Source organism: Somniosus microcephalus, chromosome 15, assembly GCF_052327205.1.
Source record: "Somniosus microcephalus isolate GS21.2 chromosome 15, FLI_Smic_1.0, whole genome shotgun sequence".
Classification (NCBI taxonomy): domain Eukaryota; kingdom Metazoa; phylum Chordata; class Chondrichthyes; order Squaliformes; family Somniosidae; genus Somniosus; species Somniosus microcephalus.
In genome coordinates, this window is record NC_141001.1 from 103937411 (window position 1) to 103956120 (window position 18710).

At 42.7% G+C, this 18710-nt stretch overlaps 1 protein-coding gene across 4 annotated transcripts in view; it reads left to right on the plus strand.

Annotated features, from left to right (window-relative positions):
* ano1a (anoctamin 1, calcium activated chloride channel a) overlaps positions 1–18710 on the plus strand; it is a 292742-nt gene that overhangs the window by 100479 nt on the left and 173553 nt on the right. For all 4 annotated transcript variants that reach the window (XM_086008194.1, XM_086008196.1, XM_086008197.1 and 1 more), the window contains one exon: positions 17726–17777. In XM_086008194.1, the coding sequence (XP_085864320.1) occupies positions 17726–17777 (52 nt within the window). The remainder of the gene's footprint in view (positions 1–17725; positions 17778–18710) is intronic.

The window sequence follows — 18710 nt, forward strand, 5'->3', positions numbered from 1 at the left end:
GTTTTTCGCCTTTCATAAGAACATAAGTAGGAGCAGGAGTAGGCCATACGGCCCCTCGGGCCTGCTCCGCCATTCAGTAGGATCATGGCTGATCTGAATCTAGACTCACGTCCACTTCCCTGCCCACTCCCCGTAACCCCTAATTCCCTTATCTGCTAGGACAATGTCTATCTCCATTTTAAATTTATTTAATGTTGCAGCTTCCACAGCTCTCTGGGGTAGCAAATTCCATAGATTTACTACCCTCTGAGTGAAGAAGTTTCTCCTCATCTCAGTTTTGAAAGGGCAGCCCCTTATTCTAAGATTATGCCCCCTAGTTCTAGTCTCACCCATCAGTGGAAACATCCTCACCGCATCCACCCGATCAAGCTCCCTCACAATCTTTTATGTTTCGATAAGATCGCCTCTCATTCTTCGGAACTCCAATGAGTAGAGTCCCAACCTATTCAACCTTTCCTCATACGTCAACCCCCTCATCTCTGGAATCAACCAAGTGAACCTTCTCTGAACCGCCTCGAGAGCAAGTATATCTTTTCTTAAATATGGAAACGAAAACTGCACGCAGTATTCCAGGTGTGGCCTCACCAATACCCTGTATAACTGCAGCAAGACTTCCCTGTTTTTATACTCCATCCCCCTTGCAATAAAAGCCAAGATTCCATTGGCCTTCCTGATCACCTGCTGCACCTGCATACTAACTTTTTGTGTTTCATGTACCAGGACCCCAGATCCCTTTGTACTGTAGCACTTTGCAGTTTCTCTCCATTTAGATAATAACTTGCTCTTTGATTTTTTCTGCCAAAGTGCATAACCTCACACTTTCCAACATTATATTGCATCTGCCAAATCTCTGCCCACTCACTTAGCCTGTCTATGTCCTTTTGCAGGTTTTTTATGTCCACCTCACTCACTGCTTTCCCTCCCATCTTTGTATCGTCGGCAAACTTGGATATGTTGCACTTGGTCCCTTCCTCCAAATCGTTAATATAGATTGTAAAGAGTTGGGGTCCCAGCACTGATCCCTGTGGGACACCACTAGTTACTGATTGCCAGCCCGAGAACGAACCATTTATCCCAACTCTTTGTTTTCTGTTAGATAGCCAATCTTCCACCCATGCCAGTATATTACCCCCAATCCCGTGATTTTTTATCTTGATCAGTAATCTTTTGTGTGGAACCTTGTCAAATGCCTTTTGGAAGTCCAAATACACTACATCCACTGGTTCCCCTTTATCCACCCTGTATGTTACATCCTCAAAGAATTCGAGCAAATTTGTCAAACATGACTTCCCCTTCGTAAAACCATGCTGACTCTGTCGTATTAAATTATACTTATCCAAATGCTCTGATACTGTTTCCTTAATAATGGACTCCAACATTTTGCCAACCACAGATGTTAGGCTAACTGGTCTATAGTTTCCAGCTTTTTGTCTACTTCCCTTCTTAAATAAGGGTGTTGCATTAGCAGTTTTCCAATCTGCCGGGACCTTTCCTGAGTCCAGGGAGTTTTGGAAAATGATCACCAATGCATCCACAATCCCTACCGCCACTTCTCTCAAGACCCTAGGATGTAGGCCATCAGGTCCGGGGGATTTATCCGCCTTAAGTCCCATTATTTTACTGAGTACCATCTCCTTAGTGATTTTAATCGTGTTTAGCTCCTTCCCCCCCCCCCCCCCCCCAATTGCCCCCTGTTTGTCCAGTGTTGGGATATTTTTAGTGTCCTCTACTGTAAAGACTGATACAAAATATTTGTTCAGCATCTTTGCCATCTCCATGTTCCCCACCACTAGTTTCCCGGTCCCATCCTCTAAGGGACCAACGTTCACTTTAGCCACCCTTTTTCTTTTTATATAGCTGTAGAAGCTCTTGCTATCTGTTTTTATATTTTTTGCTAGTTTACTTTCATAATCTATCTTCCCTTTCTTACTTAATCTTTTAGTTATTGTTTGCTGGCTTTTAAATGCTTCCCAATCTTCTATCCTCCCACTAGATTTGGCTAATTTATATGCCCTTGTCCCCAGGAGATTACATCACCCCAGGTGGCTAGGGAGTGTCTGTATCATGATGCATAAGGCATCACAATTATAGGGGACAGGCTAGATGGGCCAGTTGGTCTTTTCCTGTCCATCATTTTTGTTTGTCTGTGTATGTAAATGATGTGGCACATTAAGTAAAATAAGGATGTTTCTTGTACTTTCTATGACTTGGGGAGGGGAGGGAAGTCCATGTAAACCAATTTTGCTTCTCTTTTTTTAATATGGGTTTTAACTGACACCTTGCCATATCTTCAAGTTGAAAAATCAACAGTGTAAGGTTATGCTGCACTAAAGGACGTAAGACATGGAGGTCAACTAATTGAAGGTCTGAAATTCTGAATGCCCAGGACAGGGTGGTGATTTTGATTCTAAATTTACTGATGGGAAATGATCTTCTGTCCAACATGCCAGATGTTATCTTAGAATGGGGCTCGACAGAGCTAAAAAATCAATAATGGCAATAAGAATGTTTCCTGCCAGCTAGGAGATGTTTGTTGAGTTTTATAAAGAAGCACATTATATTGAAGTGTTTTATGTTGACCGTTTCTCCCACCCACTCCTTTTACCCTTCACCTCTTTACGGTGAACAAGAAAGGTCAATGATGATCCATGAACGATTCCCTGAGGGTCAATAGGGAAATGTAATATTAAGGCAAAACCATTTGACAATGGATGTCCCGAGACTCTTGGGCAGTGTATTGGTGAAAAAGTGCAGGAATAAATGAATAATGGCCAGACTGGAATGTGAATGTTTTTGCAATTTATTACATTTCTCCTAAAGATTCTGTCCTCAGTTGGTGGGTTATTCTTAAGTAGGATATCTTCTCTGCCAGCTGTGATTTAAGAGGAATCTGCTAAAATGAGACGTGATCAGAACCGTGTCGGTGGCTGAGAATGGGTTATCGGGGAATGAAATATTGTTGTACCCAAACTACAGGGAACATCAATTAAATGGCTCGAAGCAGATGCAACTCTGGCAAGATAATCACACTAGAATGCTGAGGAAAGGGTTAATCTGCAAAAAGTGACCTCCTGTAACTTGGTTGCTACTACTTGAATAGGTAGCAAGTAAAAATAGAAGCAGGAAATTCCCCCTCAGGCCAAGTCTCTGGAAAATATACTCGAGAGCTGTGAAAACTAGGTTGGCAGTGGCAATATTTTTAACTTTGCTATTGATTGGAGAGCAAACATCTCAAATTGGAGTTCCCATCTGCGAAGTTAGATTATGCTGATTAGTGGTGTTGGCAACTATAAAGTGTTCAAAGAATTATACATAGATGTTACCCACTCTCCAAGCTCTCATCCCCTTTTTTGGATGCGCCAGCCGTGACACTTTTTTTTTAGAACCTTAGAAACATACAAGATAGGAGCAGGAGTAGGCCATTCGGCCCCTTGAGCCTGCTCTGCCATTCAATGCGATCATGGCTGATCATCCAAATTCAGTACCCTGTTCCTGCTTTCTCCCCATAGTCCTTGATACCTTTAGCCTTATTAAATATATTCAAGAAGGAGATGGATATATTTCTTAAGTTGGCCTCAACTGCCTTCTGTGGTAGAGAATTCCACAGGTTCACCACTCTCTGGGTGAAGAAATTCCTTCTCATCTCAGTCCTAAATGGCTTACCCCTTATCCTTAGACTGTGACCCCTGGTTCTGGACTCCCCCGCCATCGGGAACATCCTTCCTGCATCTAATCTGTCTAGTCCTGTTAGAATTTTATAAGTTTCAATGAGATCCCCTCTCATTCTTCTAAACTCCAGCGAATATAAGCCTAATCGACCCAATCTCTCCTCATACGTCATTCCTGCCATCCCAGTATCAGTCTGGTGAATCTTTGCTGCACTCCTTCCATGGCAAGAACATCCTTCCTCAGATAAGGCAACCAAAACTGCACACAATACTCAAGGTGTGGTCTCACCAAGGCCCTGTACAACCACTTGAGCAATCGTTTAGGAATATGGAAAGGGAGTACATCCTTATGAAAAACATATGTGCCAATCAACAACAAGGATTTGCATTGTTAACTTGGAAAAATGTCCCTAGGTGCTTCATGAGGTGTGAGGAAAATTGTCATTGAGCCAACAAAGGAGATATTTGGAGTGGTGACAAAGTTTGGTCAAAGAGGTGGGTTTTAAGGAGAGCCTTAAAGGAGGAGAAGGCCTTGTAATGGCAGAGGGGTTTATCGAGGGAGAGTGTATCTAAGCTGCTGAAGACATGATGGCCAATGATGGAATGAAGGGAGAGGGGGAATACGAATGAAGCCGGAGTCCGAGGAACAAAAATTTCAGTGAGGTGGCCAACTTCTCATCCTCCACCCTCCGTAAACTTGTGGTCTTCCAAAACTCTGCTGCCCGTGTCCTAACTCGCAGCAAGTTCCATTCACACATCACCCCTGTGCTTGCTACATTGGCTGCCAGTTAAGCAACGCCTCGATTTTAAAATTCTCATCCTTGTTTTCAAATCTCTCCATGGCTTCGCCCCTCCCTATCTCTGTAACCTCAACCAGCCCTGCAACCCTCCGATATCTGTGCTCCTCCAATTCTGACCTCTTGGGCATCCCCGATTTTAATCGCTCCACCATTGGCCTTCAGCTGCCAAGGCCCTAAGCTCTGGAATTCCGTCCCTAAACCCCTCCACCTCTCTCTCCTTTTTAAGATGCTCCTTTAAACCTTCTTTCTGCGCTAATATCTCCTTATGTGGTTCGGCGTCAAATTATGTTTGATAACACTCCTGTGAAGTGCCTTAAGATGTTTTGCTACGTTAAAGGCACTATATAAATAAAAGTTGTTCTTGTGGTGTAGGGCTGGAGGAGGTCTTGGATGAACTAGAATTCCATTCATTTTTTTCTTGTGATCGTGTACATCTAAATCCTTCTGCTCTTCCACAGCCCAAACCCATGAGCTACAGCGGTACCACCTCATAGATTTTATTTTACTTATTTTAAATGAATATAGATGTATTGCTCTTGTTTCTCACTGGAGTCATGCTGTCAGTGCCCCGAAGCTTCACTGAGCTTCATCTATATTGTGCGTGCAGTTTGTGTAGCTGTTCGTGAGTGTATGACGGTGTAATAGCGTATGAGTGTTTGTTATAGTTGAGTTGAGCGTTTCGTATTTTTGTAAATACTTTTGGCTATACCTTTCTACGTCCTAGAAAAGTAACTCCACACATCTAGGTTTTTGCAAAATGCAACAAACATGAGATTCAGCCCCTCGAGCTTGCTCCGCCATTCAATAAGATCATGGCTGATCTAATCTTGACCTCAACTCCACTTTCTTGCCTGTTCCCCATAACCCTGGATTCCCCTGCGCTCAAACATTTGTCTATCTCCGCCTTGAATATATTCAATGACTCCGCCTTCACAGCTCTCTGGGGTAAAGCATTCCAAAGATTCACGACCCTCAGAAGAAATTCCTCCTCATCACCATTTTAAATGGGCAACCCCTTATTCTGAATCTATGCCCTCTAGTTTTTGATTCCCCTACGAGGGGAAACATCCTCTCGGCATCTACCCTGTCAAGCCCCCTCAGAATCTTATGTTTCAATGAGGGGATCTCATTGAAACGTATAAAATTCTGACAGGGCTAGAGAGACTGGATGCAGGGCGGATGTTTCCCCTGGCTGGGGGGGGGGGGCGGGGGTGGGGGGGAGGTTCTAGAACAAGTGGTCACAGTCTCAGGATACGGGGTAGGACATTTAGGACCGAGATGAGGAAAAATGTCTTCGCTCAGAGGGTGCTAAGAAGAAGATGATGAACCTGTGGAATTCTCTACCACAGAAGGCTGTGGAGGGCAAGTCACTGAATATATTTAAGAAGGAGATAGATAGATTTTTAGACACAAAAGGCATCAAGGGGTATGGGGAGAGAGCAGGAATATGGTATTGATAGAGGATCAGCCATGATCATATTGAATGACGGAGCAGGCTCGAAGGGCCGAATGGCCTACACCTATTTTTCTATGTTTATATCACCTTTCATTCTTCTAAACTCCAATGAGTATAGGCTCAACTTTTCAAGACAACCCCTTCAACTCGGCAATCAACCTAGTGAGCCTTCTCTGAACTGCCTCCAATGCAAGTATATAAGGGCACCAAAACTGTACGCAGTACTCCAGGTGTGGTCTCCCCAGCGCCCTGAAATCCATTTAAATAATGAATATGTCGTATAATTATTTCCAGGAATGAACTGCAATATTCAGTTCAATATTTGCAAAAAAAAGTCAAGCATTTGTTTCATGTATAATTGTGTTTTAAATATTATAGCAATTCATGTATTCTGTCCAGTAAAGAATGAACTTGCATTTATGTAGCGCCTTTCACATTGCCAGAATGTCCCAAAGCACTTCACAGCCAATGAATCAGTTGTTGTTATGTAGGGAAATGAGGCAGCCAATTGCCACACAGCAAGGTCCTACCAACAGCAATGAGCTAAATGACCAGCTGATCTGTTTTGATGGTGCTAATTCAAGGGAAATTATTGGCCAGGACACTGGAGCACTCTTTTTAAATAGCGCCATCGGATCGTTTACAGCCACCTGAGAGGACTGGGTCTCACTTTAACATTTCATCCAAAAGACGGTACCTCCAATAGGGAAACATTCCCCTCAGTACTGCGGTTAACTTTCGACCAAAACGATATGCTGATGTGGGGCTTGAACCCTCGACCTGCTGTCAAAGGTGAGACTGCTAGCACTGAGCCGACCTAAACATTTAGAGACCATAATGGTCCCCTTTTTGTCAGTAGTGCTCTCACTAATGATGACCGCCCCCGTGTGCTGATGGCAGCCAATAAGGATTATTTATAGGTTTGTGCACTTGGAATCCTCGAGGTTAATCATTTGAATTGCAGACATACAGTCGTCCTTCTTGCTCCCACCTGCCCCCCCCCAAAAATGCTGTTTTAAATGGCAGGTCAAGAACGCTGGAGCCTTGGGACTTGTTTATGCTGACTGTTGCAGTGATCTCTTGAACCCTGACACTGTATCCCAAAAAAATACAAGTGAACATGATGAGGAAAGCTGCCAAAGGACTTACTCCAGGTAGCAGCTGATGGTCTGGCAAAGCAAACTGCTGTAGCTGCAAGTCAAATGCAAGGAAGAGCAACATGTCTCCAGTCAGGAAAAAAAAGCAGATGAATCTGTCTGTCCAGTACATAATAGTCAGCATGATCCAGAAGCCCATAAACAGTCATCCAGTCAACAAGAAAGCAATTTGGCCAGAATCGGCATTGCCTGGAAATATAATTGGTGAAGATTTAGCATTGTTTTAGTGCTATGTGAAGAAGTGTGAAATGAATAGTCGGACAAAAGCACTCGCAGATTTATGGATTCCATGTTATGCCAATGTTTTTGGTTGGAAACCTTTCGTTTAAGGAGCCTCCAGATCCTAAGGTTTCAAAGACTCCCAAACCCGCAGCCTCTACCACCTAGAAGGACAAGGGCAGCAGGCGCATGGGAACACCACCACCTCCTCCAAGTTCCCCCACCAAGTCGCACACCATCCCAACTTGGAAATATATTGCCATTCCTTTATTGTTGCCGGGTCAAAATCCTGGAACTCCCACCCTAACAGCACTGAGAGTACCTTCACCACACGGACTGCTGCGGTTCAAGAAAGTGGCTCACCACCACCTTCTCGAGGGCAATTGGGGATGGGCAATAAATGTTGGCCTTGCCAGTGATGCCCACGTCCTGTGAATGAAAAATTGGCACCAGTTTTTGCCAATGTTCCCATGCCCTCCCTAAACGTTCAATATTGTTGCAATTGAAGTGAACTGGTATTCAGGCCATCAGTAGTTTAAGGCATATCTGGTTTCAGGAATTAAATGCTTGGTAGGCTTGTGTGCGAAACCTACTCAGGCTCTAGGATGGCAGTTGGCTCATGTCTAGTGCCAGTTTTCAGAATGCCATAACACAAGAGATGCTCACAATCATTTTGCAGTGTACTAATAATTAGCAGCTCTTGCCTGATCAAAACCACCTCTGTAAAATATCGGTTAACATGCTACATGAATTTATTGTACAAACTAATCGGGTCAAAAGCATGGACAGCTCAAAGTTGGACAATTTTTAAATCAAAAGTCAATTATATGAATTGGTGAGCCACGGACACTTGTGCCTCCAACTGCCTGATGTCCAAAGACAATACTGAAGCAAGACCAGGAGTACTGGCCACATTCCATGGCAGCATGAAGTAGTTAGTACCAGGATCTGCTCTTTAGTTGAAATTGGCAGCTGTAGAGTTGTTCCTCTTTTTAAAGAACCAAATAATTTTGACAAATAAAACTGTAAATAAACCGTTAAAACTTCAACCGAACCCTAAGAAATCAAATTAAAATTTGGTTTTCCAGCCCAATTATGCACTCCAGTCCCCGCGGCGCCCACCGGTCACGGAAGTGATCGAGCGCGCCGGCGGACACCGCGTGCTCCATCTCCAGGGCCACCCGGGCGCGAACATAGCCGCGGAAGAGAGGGAGGCAATCCGGCCGGACGACCCCCTCGACCGCCCGCTGCCTGGACCAATTAATGACTTTCTTAGCCAGGCCCAGGAGCAGACCCACGAGGAGGTCCTCCAAGCTGTAGAGTTGTTAGCTGAAGTTAACTGTGATGGATAAAGCTATTGGTCCAAAATTGATCATTGGTATCTGGTATAGGTCTCCAGGTCAGTGTCCATCATGATGAGGCACTCTGGGCACAAATTAAGAGCAACAGAATTGGGACTATTTTGAAATAGGCTTAATAGGTGGTTTCCAATGTCATCTAATGTGTGTGCGTTTGCACGTGCACGTGTTTATGTGCATGTATGGTCAAAATCCTGGAACTCCCTCCCTAACAGCACTGTTGCAAGTACCTTCACCACATGGACTGCAGCAGTTCAAGAAGGCGGTTCACTATCACCTTCTCGAGGGCAGTTGGGGATGGGCAATCGATGCTGGCCTTGCCAGCGACGTCCACATCCCATAAACAAATTTTTTAAAACTTCAGTTTTGCTTTAAATTTCATAGTTGTGTACTCTCTACTGTCATGGTTTGGGAAGCAGAGATTGTGTATGAAGCTGCCTTAACTTTACATGCTAATCTCTTATGTGGGACCTTATCGAAAGCCTTCTGAAAGTCCAAATACACCACATCCACTGGTTCTCCCTTATCTATTCTACCAGTTACATCCTCAAAAAATTCCAGTAATTAGTCAAGCATGATTTACCTTTTGTAAATCCATGTTGACTTTGTTTGATCCTGCCACTTTTTTCCAAGTGCTCTGCTATTACATCTTTTATAATGGACTCTAGCATTTTCCCCACTACTGATGTCAGGCTTACCGGTCTATAATTCCCCGTTTTCTCTCTACCACCTTTTTTAAACAATGGGGTTACATTAGCTACCCTCCAATCCATGGGAACTGTTCCAGAGTCTATAGAATTTTGGAAGATGACTAGCAATGCATCTACTATTTCTAGGGCCACTTCCTTAAGTACCCTAGGATGTAGATTATCAGGCCCTGGGGATTTATCGGCCTTCAATCCCGTCAATTTCCCTAACGCCATTTCCCTACAGTTGTTATAGCATTGAAAGGAGGATATAATGGTCATATGACTTGATTTAATATTTTTGCTGTAGTAGTTTCACAAACCGGTTAGATTATCAGTACAATGACTAAAGGAAACCTAAAGGTAAATCGATGGAAAGTACTGAGAAATCAGGTGATTAAGTTATACGCCTTCAGATGTAGGAATCGCTGTTCCTCTGGGCAAGTCTCCAAAGCAATAATCTAGCAACAAAGTTATTTCTGCTTAATTAGTTATTTTCTTTGGTCCTTTGTTCCTTTTAACCTGGACAAAAACAATTCCTTGTACTTCAAAATGCTGTTGTGCCTCATTGCCTAAACAAGGACATTAATTAAAAGGGAGTAATTGTTGTTCATTAAGTATGTGGTAACTGCCAAGAGACCTCATTTTCCATCCACATGGCCTTCAATAGAATTATGCGATGTGTCAACTGCTAAATTAAGGCAAACCAGTCCAGTGTCATGATTAACTGTGGTTGTTTGCCTCATTCACTTTCTGATAAAGACACTCCTGGGATATAAGGTACCTTGAGATTGGCAGAATGAGACACTGGATCAGACTGAGCTTTGATTCATGCCTACAAAATGAGCTTAACTAATTGGTCTCTGAAGGTGGACAGATTAAGATTTGATACCTGAAATCCAAGATGATGCTTTGAGTCTGGAGTATCTTAAAATGGTCGACCACATGATGGGGAAAATATTGTGCTGACTTCAAAATCAATTCCTGCCTGAAGTACCTTATCCCCTTTCTCTCTCTCTCTCTCTCTCTCTCTCTCTCTCTCTCCTTCCTTCTCATCCCTTTTAATTCAGTGGCCTTGCAAAGCAAACTTGACTAATGTTCTTCCATCAGTACATTTACCATCTCTTCAGACAGCAAAAGACTCCTAGCAGCAGCGTTTGGAGATGAGAAAGCCATAGTTTTCACAGGTCAACTATCTTCTGCCCCCATAAAAATATTTGGAACAAGGAAGATAGGCGGTGGGCGTTTTGTGGGTAATTGATGATGATTGCTACCACATGGGACTGTTGAGAACAGAAAATGAAGAAAAGTAGCTATTTTTGTAATTGGTTGTTTCCCAGCTTTATCTTAGTACAATTTCCTGTAAATTATAACTTGATAGCAAACAAGTAATGTTTTTTAACATGTACATGTCAGTGGCTGTTTTCAATTTGTAAAAATAGATCAAAAATTTTCATTCTTATAGTTTACAACATACACCCAGGAAAGTTGTAATCAAGACATTTGCCTGTTTAACTCATGATGTTGCTATGTGTGAAATGCCTTCACATTTTTTGTGTGTGGTATCATCTACATCAGGACATAGCCACTGAATTTTCCAGGTCCATGTAATTAGTCGTACTTGTGGAGGCACTTTCCTGCCTGAAGTACCTTATCCCTTCCTTTTGTTCTCTCACCCTTCTTGTCCCTTAATTCAGTTGATCATCAGTGGTCTTGCAAAGCAGACTTGACTAATGTTTTTCCATCAGTGCATTTACCATCTCTTTTTCAGACAGCACTGGTGTCCTGACCAATATTTATCCCTCAACCAACGTAACAACAGATTATCTGTTCATTCTCACATTGCTGTTTGTGGGAGCATGCTGTGCGCAAACTGGCTGCCGCGTTTCCCACATTACAACAGTGACTATGCTCCAAAATTACTTCATTGGTTGTAAAGCACTGAGATGTCCGGTGGTTGTGAAAGGCGCTATATAAATGCAAGTCTTTTTCTTTCACATTGTTTCTTCTTCTGCGAGATTATTAAACCCTTAACTGAAGAGCCATTTTACTATATTTATCATCTATATGCATTGCCTTGCATTAGTCAGAGCTGAACTTCCTTTGTTACTCATCAGCCCTGGGCTGTTTATTTCCTTTGACCCTATCCATCTTCTCAATGTGCATTTGCTTTCCCATGGATTTTTAAGATCCTCAATAAACTTAAATATGTTTACAATATCTTCAGAGGCGTTCGTAATATTACTTCATAGCAAAGGTTGCAGATCTGATCCTGATGGGGGGGCTCCCTTACTAATCCCAAAGCAGTTTAAAATAGTTTTTTTTATGATTAACCTCTTTATTGTCAAAGGCAATTCTCCAATTTGTCACATCCTCTCTTGATCCCATGCGTCTTTGCTTTAAGTCTTTTGTGAGCACTTGCAAGTTGCATCTCGAGTGTTCCGGTAACTTTAGGTGCCACTTGCCTTTCATAAACTTTTGCTGCCTCGCGTATCCTCCTCCGTAGGAACAAGAGTAGGCCATTCAGCCCCTCGAGCCTGTTCTACCATTCAGTTAGATCATGGCTGACCCGAATCTCGACTCTCTTTACCCGCCTCAGTTCCGCAGCCCTTCATACCCTTCCCTAGCAAAAAACTATCGCTCAGTTTTGAACTTTTCAAGTGCTTTACCCTCAGCAGTTTCTTTTTTTGTGTTGGGGGGGGGGGGGGAGATTTCCAGATTTCCACTACCCTTTTGTATGAAGCGATACTTCCTGACATCACCCCTGAATGGCCTAGCTCTACATGTTAAGGTTATGCCCCCTTGTTCTGGACTTCCCCACCAGAGGAAACTGTTTCTCTCTACCTGTTCTAGCAAATCCTTTTAATCATCTTGAACCCTTTAATTAGATCACCTCTTAATCTTTTATACTTGTGTTTATTCTACCAATTGATAAATCTTCATTGATATATAGCTTTAGACTGAGTGTGATTAAAATACTGAAGACTAACTGGTCTTGTAACTATTAGAATTTGGAAGATTGGACCACGTTAGCTGTTTTACCAATTTTTGGTGCTGCCCCCATTGTAAAATTTGGTATTCGGAAAGCTAATCTATTATATCTTGTACTTTATCCATACCATAATTTGAAGCCATTCCCTCCAGTTGACTGCTAAATATCAGCTCTAGTATATCTTGCACGCTGGGTCTTTTCTTTAATACATGTCAGGGAACAGCCTTGCACACTCTTTGAATTTGCTTCCTCTATTTTAGATGGTTGTTTATCAGAAGGCTGCACCACAGAATTGTGATAGGTTTTGTTTATGCCCTCAATTTTCTTTTCTCTTGTACTCTCCCTCCATGTGAAGGTATGTGAAAAGGAAAAGACTGGCGAAGGTAAATATAGGTCCTTTACAGTCAGAGATGGGAGAATTTATAATGGGGAATGAGGAAATGGTAGAGAAATTAAATAAATACCTTGTTTCTGTCTTCACGGAGGAAGTCACACAAAACCTCCCAGAAATACGAGAAAACCAAGGGTGTAGTGAGAATGCAGAACTTAAAGAAATTATTATTAGTTAAAAAAAACAGTACTGGCAAAATTAATGGGACTAAAAGTCAATAAATCCCAAGGACCGGATGACCTACATCCTAGGGTTTTGAAAGAGGTGGCCATTGGGATAGTGGACGCATTGGTTGACCTCTTCCAAAATTCTATAGATTCTGGAACGGTTTCTGCAGATTGGAGGATAGCGAATGTAACCCCGCTATTTAAGAAAGAAAGGAGGGAGAGAGAAAGCGGGGAACTACAGACCTGTTGGCCTCATCAGTAGTTGGGAAAATGCTGGAATCTATTATAAAGGATGCAATAACTGGGCACTTAGAAACTAATAGTAAGATTGGGCAGAGTCAACATGGATTTATGAAAGGGAAATCCTGTTTGACAAACCTATTGGAGTTCTTTGAGGATGTAACTAGTGGAGTAGACAAAGGGGAACCGGTAGATGTGGGGTATTTGGATTTTCAGAAGGCCTTCAATAAGGTCCCACACAAGAGGTTGGTGAACAAAATTAGGGCACATGGAATTGGGGGTAATATACTAGCATGGATTGAGAATTGGTTAACAGACAGAAAACAAAGAGTAGGGATAAACGGGTCTTTTTCAGGATGGCAGGCTGTGACTAGTGGGGTACAGCAAGGATTGGTGCTTGGGCCCCAGCTATTCACAATCTATATCAATGATTTGGATGAGGGGACTAAATGTAACATTTCCAAGTTTGCTGATGATACAAAGCTAGGTGGCAGTGTCAGTTGTGAAGAAGATGTGAAGAGGCTTCAAGAGGATCGCGACAGGCTCAGTGAGTGGGCGAGAACATGGCAGATGGAATATAATGTGGATAAATGTGAAGTTATTCACTTTGGTAGAAAAAACAAAGGCAGAGTATTTTGTAAATGGTGAAAGATTAGGGAATGCAGATGCTCAAAGGGACCTGGGTGTCCTTGTACATGAGTCACTGAAAGTGAATGTGCAGGTGCAGCAAGCCATTAGGAAGGCAAATGGTATGCTGGCCTTCATTACAAGAGGATTTGAGTAAAGAAGCCTTACTCCATGTGGTAAACCACTTTTATCGTTCACTATCGTTACACTATAGTTATCACTGTTATATCGTTACTCTATGGTTAGCACTGTTCACACTGTTGTATCACTATACGAGGTCGCCTCTTGTCACGCTGTTATACCTGGGCTGACCACTGCTGACTCCGCCCATGACTCCACCTACCTGCCCAGGTATAAAGGTAGTCGACTGGCTGGCATTCCTCCTTGTTGTATTCGATCACCCACGAGGGTGGGCTCTGTTATTTAGCCAATAAAAACCTATAGTTAATTTCTTAACTCGTCGCTTTTCATTGGATGAATTGATAGGTATATCACTCCAATTATATAGGGCCTTGGTGAGACCACACCTGGAGTACTGTGTACAATTTTGATCTCCTTACCTAAGGAAGGATATACTTGCCATAGAAGGAGTGCAATGAAGGTTCACGAGATTGATTCCTGGGATGGCGGGACTGTCATGAGAAGAGATTGAGTAAACTAGGCCTGTATTCTCTTGAATTCAGAAGAATGAGAGGGGATCTCATTGAAGCATACAAAATTATTACAGGGCTTGATGGGGTGGATGCTGGGAGAATGTTTCCCTTGGCTGGGGAGTCTAGAATCAGGGGCCACAGCCTTGGGATAAGGGGTAGGCCATTCAGGACTGAGATGAGAAGAAATTTCTTCACACAGAGGGTGGTGAATCTTTGGAATTCTCTACCCCAGAGGGCTGTGGAGGCTCAGTCATTGGATATATTCAAAACAGAAGTCGATAGATTTCTGACTAGTAAAGGCATCAAGGGATATGGCGATAGGGCCGGTGAATGGAGTTAAGGCAGAAGATCAGCCATGATCTCATTGAATGGCAGAGCAGGCTCGAAGGGCCAAATGGCATACTCTTGCTCCTAGTTCTTATGTTCCACACCAAGTTTCCTTAGCATATTACAAGGGAACAGGCCAACAGATCCCTGTCTCCACCACATCCCCCACCTGACCCCTGCCCGGTTCATGGGGGGAGCAGAGTCATCGCTGGGCTATCTTTTCATATCTAGTGGTTAATTTTCCCAGCAACTTTGTCAGAGGCCTTAGAATTGATTTTTCTGGCCACTTTCTCGAGTAGAGACCCAAGAATAGGGCTACGGAACAGCCTTTAAGAGAAAAATAATTTTGCCTGGACAAAGAGACTTCCATAATAAGTGGCTGACTATTCCTCATAGAATTCTCTTCCTTTTTGTCCACCAAGTTTAATTTCCCACCCCCACCCCACAAATAAGAAATAGGAGTAGGCCATTCAGCCCTTTGAGCCTGCTCTGCCATTCAATAAGATCATGGCTGATCTACCTCAACACTTTCCCGCACTATCCACATATCCCTTTATTCCCTTAGTATCCAAAAATCTATCGATCTCTGTCTTGAATACGCTCAACAACTGAGCCTCCACAGCCCTCTGGGATAGAGAATTCCAAAGATTCACCACCCTCTTGAGTGAAGAAATTTCTCCTCGTCTCATTCTTAAATGGCCGACCCCTTATCCTGAGACTGTGGCCCCTAGTGCTAGACTCCACAGCCAGGGGAAAACATTATCCCAACATCTGCTGTCGGATTCTAATCAAACCTTGCACAAATGAGTTTGAACAGTCTCCCTTCTGAGGAGATGGTTGGCATTTTCTTGACTGTCGGATCCTCTCCAGTGGCAGTGCTGCCCTACTCCAATACTTGGCCCATTCCATCTCTATATTCTGCACTATTTATGTGAAACAATTCAAACTAATTTGAGTAGACAACTTGATGCCTTGACGTTTCTCTCGTACTTTTATTTTACTGAAACTATTTGTAATCTAGCCTTCACTAGTTGACAGTTTTTTGTTTTGATATTTTTGGACTTGTGCATTTTTTTTTTACTTTTCTCGGCAGCAATCCGATTAATCACCGAGAAAGTCTAACTTTTTTGCTTTAACCTTTTCTAGTCTGATATGGTTGGGCAGATCATAGCATTGCTAATATTGAAAATCACAAATATTGAAATCGACGAAGAATAAGGGAAAACTTTACAGCAGTTTTGTGTGTGTTTCAAAATCTACCCAACAAATGCGCAGGAAGTGGAGATCTTGCTATTTTTTTCTTTCAAACTATGTAGATCCACAACGTTTTCAGATTTTTGATCCTTTTCCAGCATTTTATATGTATTTACAATTTGCATCCTAGAACTAAACAATTGCAACTATCGGAATGCAAATTCTATACAAGAGTTACTCTGATCATTTTATAGTTCAGAATAATATTGGCGTTGAATCAGTCTGTTAAGTTGGTCATAACAGTAAATCTGTACAAAATCTTTTTTTTTAGTCGCAGTATCACGCAGTAGTAATGAGGTTAAAGATGCGCAGAAATCATGGCGCAAGGGATTGTGTGGCTCACTCTAGCACCTAACTGAAGAGTTGTCAGAGTTGGAGAACAAAGCTGGTGACCTCACCTTTTTCCGAGCGCAGAGCCGAGACCATTCTGAATGTTAATTCCCTCCTGGTTTAATGTGAACCGTCACTAATAACGAGGGCTTATATTCAAATGATCATGCGCCGATACATTGTATGACATAGCTGATGTAAATGCTCTTGTAAATAAACCCAGAGAAATGTTTGACCACTGCTATCACATTATTTAAAAGAAAAACTCTACTAGAACCATAGAAATTTGTGACACAGAAGGAGGCCATTCCGCCCATCGTGTCTGTGCCGGCCGACAGAGCTATCCAGCCTAATCTCACTTTCTAGCTCTTGGTCCATAGCCTTGTAGGTTACGGCACTTCAAGTGTATATTACTGTGAGTTTTGAATGATGGGATGATGGTTCTTCAACACACTGAGTTAGCAGTCTCAACCAAGCCATCAGGAGGAGAAGCTGGCCAACGACTAGGTCCTTGCCCCAGAGTTGCTATGGCTAATATTGAAAAGTGAGATGCCCAACCAAGAGAGAATGACTTTCTCCTATAGAAACCTGAGAAATTTGAATAAAGATAACTAAATATGGATTTAAAGATGAAATGTTAGACCGAGTCCATGAAACCCACTTTTGGAAAGCTGATTTGAAAGCTACAGGCTTGCACCACTTGGTACTGGTGAGGCCACACCTGGAATACTGCGTACAGCTTTGGTTTCCCTATTTAAGAAAAGATATACTTGCTCTCGAGGCAGTTCAGAGAAGGTTCACTCGGTTGATTCCGGAGATGAGGGGGTTGACTTATGAGGAAAGGTTGAGTAGGTTGGGCCTCTACTCTTTGGAATTCAGAAGAATGAGAGGCGATCTTATCGAAACATAAAAGATTGTGAGGGGGCTTGATCGGGTGGATGCGGTGAGGATGTTTCCACTGACGGGTGAGACTAGAACTAGGGGGCATAATCTTAGAATAAGGGGCTGCCCTTTCAAAACTGAGATGAGGAGAAACTTCTTCACTCAGAGGGTAGTAAATCTATGGAATTTGCTACCTCAGAGAGCTGTGGAAGCTGCAACATTAAATAAATTTAAAACCGAGATAGACAGTTTCCTAGCTGATAAGGGAATAAAGGGTTACGGGGAGAGGGCAGGGAAGTGGACATGAGTCTAAGTTCAGATCAGCCATGATCCTATTGCATGGCGGACCAGGCCCGAGGGGCCGTATGGCCTACTCCTGCTCCTACTACTACTGTTCTTATGTGTTGTATGCCTAGATGTCTCCGATGTAACTGAGAGCATTAAGTGATCTGTAACACTTGACCCATAAAGGAAAAAGCTTCTTCATGAAATAATATACTTTCTCTTTTCTCTCCTAGGTTTATGAAATTTTAAAGAGAACAACTTGTACCAAAGCCAAATACAGCATGGGTAAAGAAGCTTTTTCCCTCCTTGTCCTTGATTTAAAAAAAAAAGATGCAGTACCGTATAATTAATTCATGTCTATATACAGGAAACTCTCGTTTTAAACAGCACCTATCCGGAATTCTCTATTAACCGGCAAAATTCTCACTCCGAAAACAACACCTCAATAACCGGCAATGTTGCCGAGTCCGAGTCTCCCGCGGTGGCCGAGTTAGTCAGTGGGGGTAGTTCTCCAAACTGCCACTACTCGGCTTCTTGGCGCTGTCGGAAGTCGGAACACCTCAATACCCCTGTAACAGGCGTCTTACTCTCCCGCGCTGCCGGTAGTCTCTTCTGATCCGTCATTTTACAGGGGTACTGTGTGTCTCCCATGCTGCTGATAGTCATTGCATTGCATTACCCTCAGCTGGCAGTACTGTAGTTAATCAAGCATCTTCCACCATCCATTTAACACAACATTCTCTAGGTGAGTACCCAATTACTGTATACTGCACATTTTTTTTAATTTATCTTTGTTAAAAATAGCCTCGGTAGATAACCCTCTCTCTCATCCGGAATTTTTGATCAATCAGCAACACGCCGGTGCCAGATACCAAAGAGTTTCCTGTACTGTAGTTGGGTTCCATTCTGAGTCTGTCCATGCACCATCTATTATGAAGCCATGTAACATTGCCAGTGGATACCAGTTAAGATGTAGTTTGTGTACTCTGATGACTGACCTGCACTCTTCATCTTGGGGTTTGGCAAGAATATCCTGTCACACTCTAGAATTCTGTAATATGTGGCCTATATCCTTGGACTAATGTAAAAGGTTAAATACCTTTTGCAATGGTTCTTTCACAGCTGGGTCTCTTTAGCTCCTATCCATACAAGGGAACACTTTAATTATGTGACTGGAGCTTTTATGACATGGCAATATCTTAGCCTTGTTCTTGCATT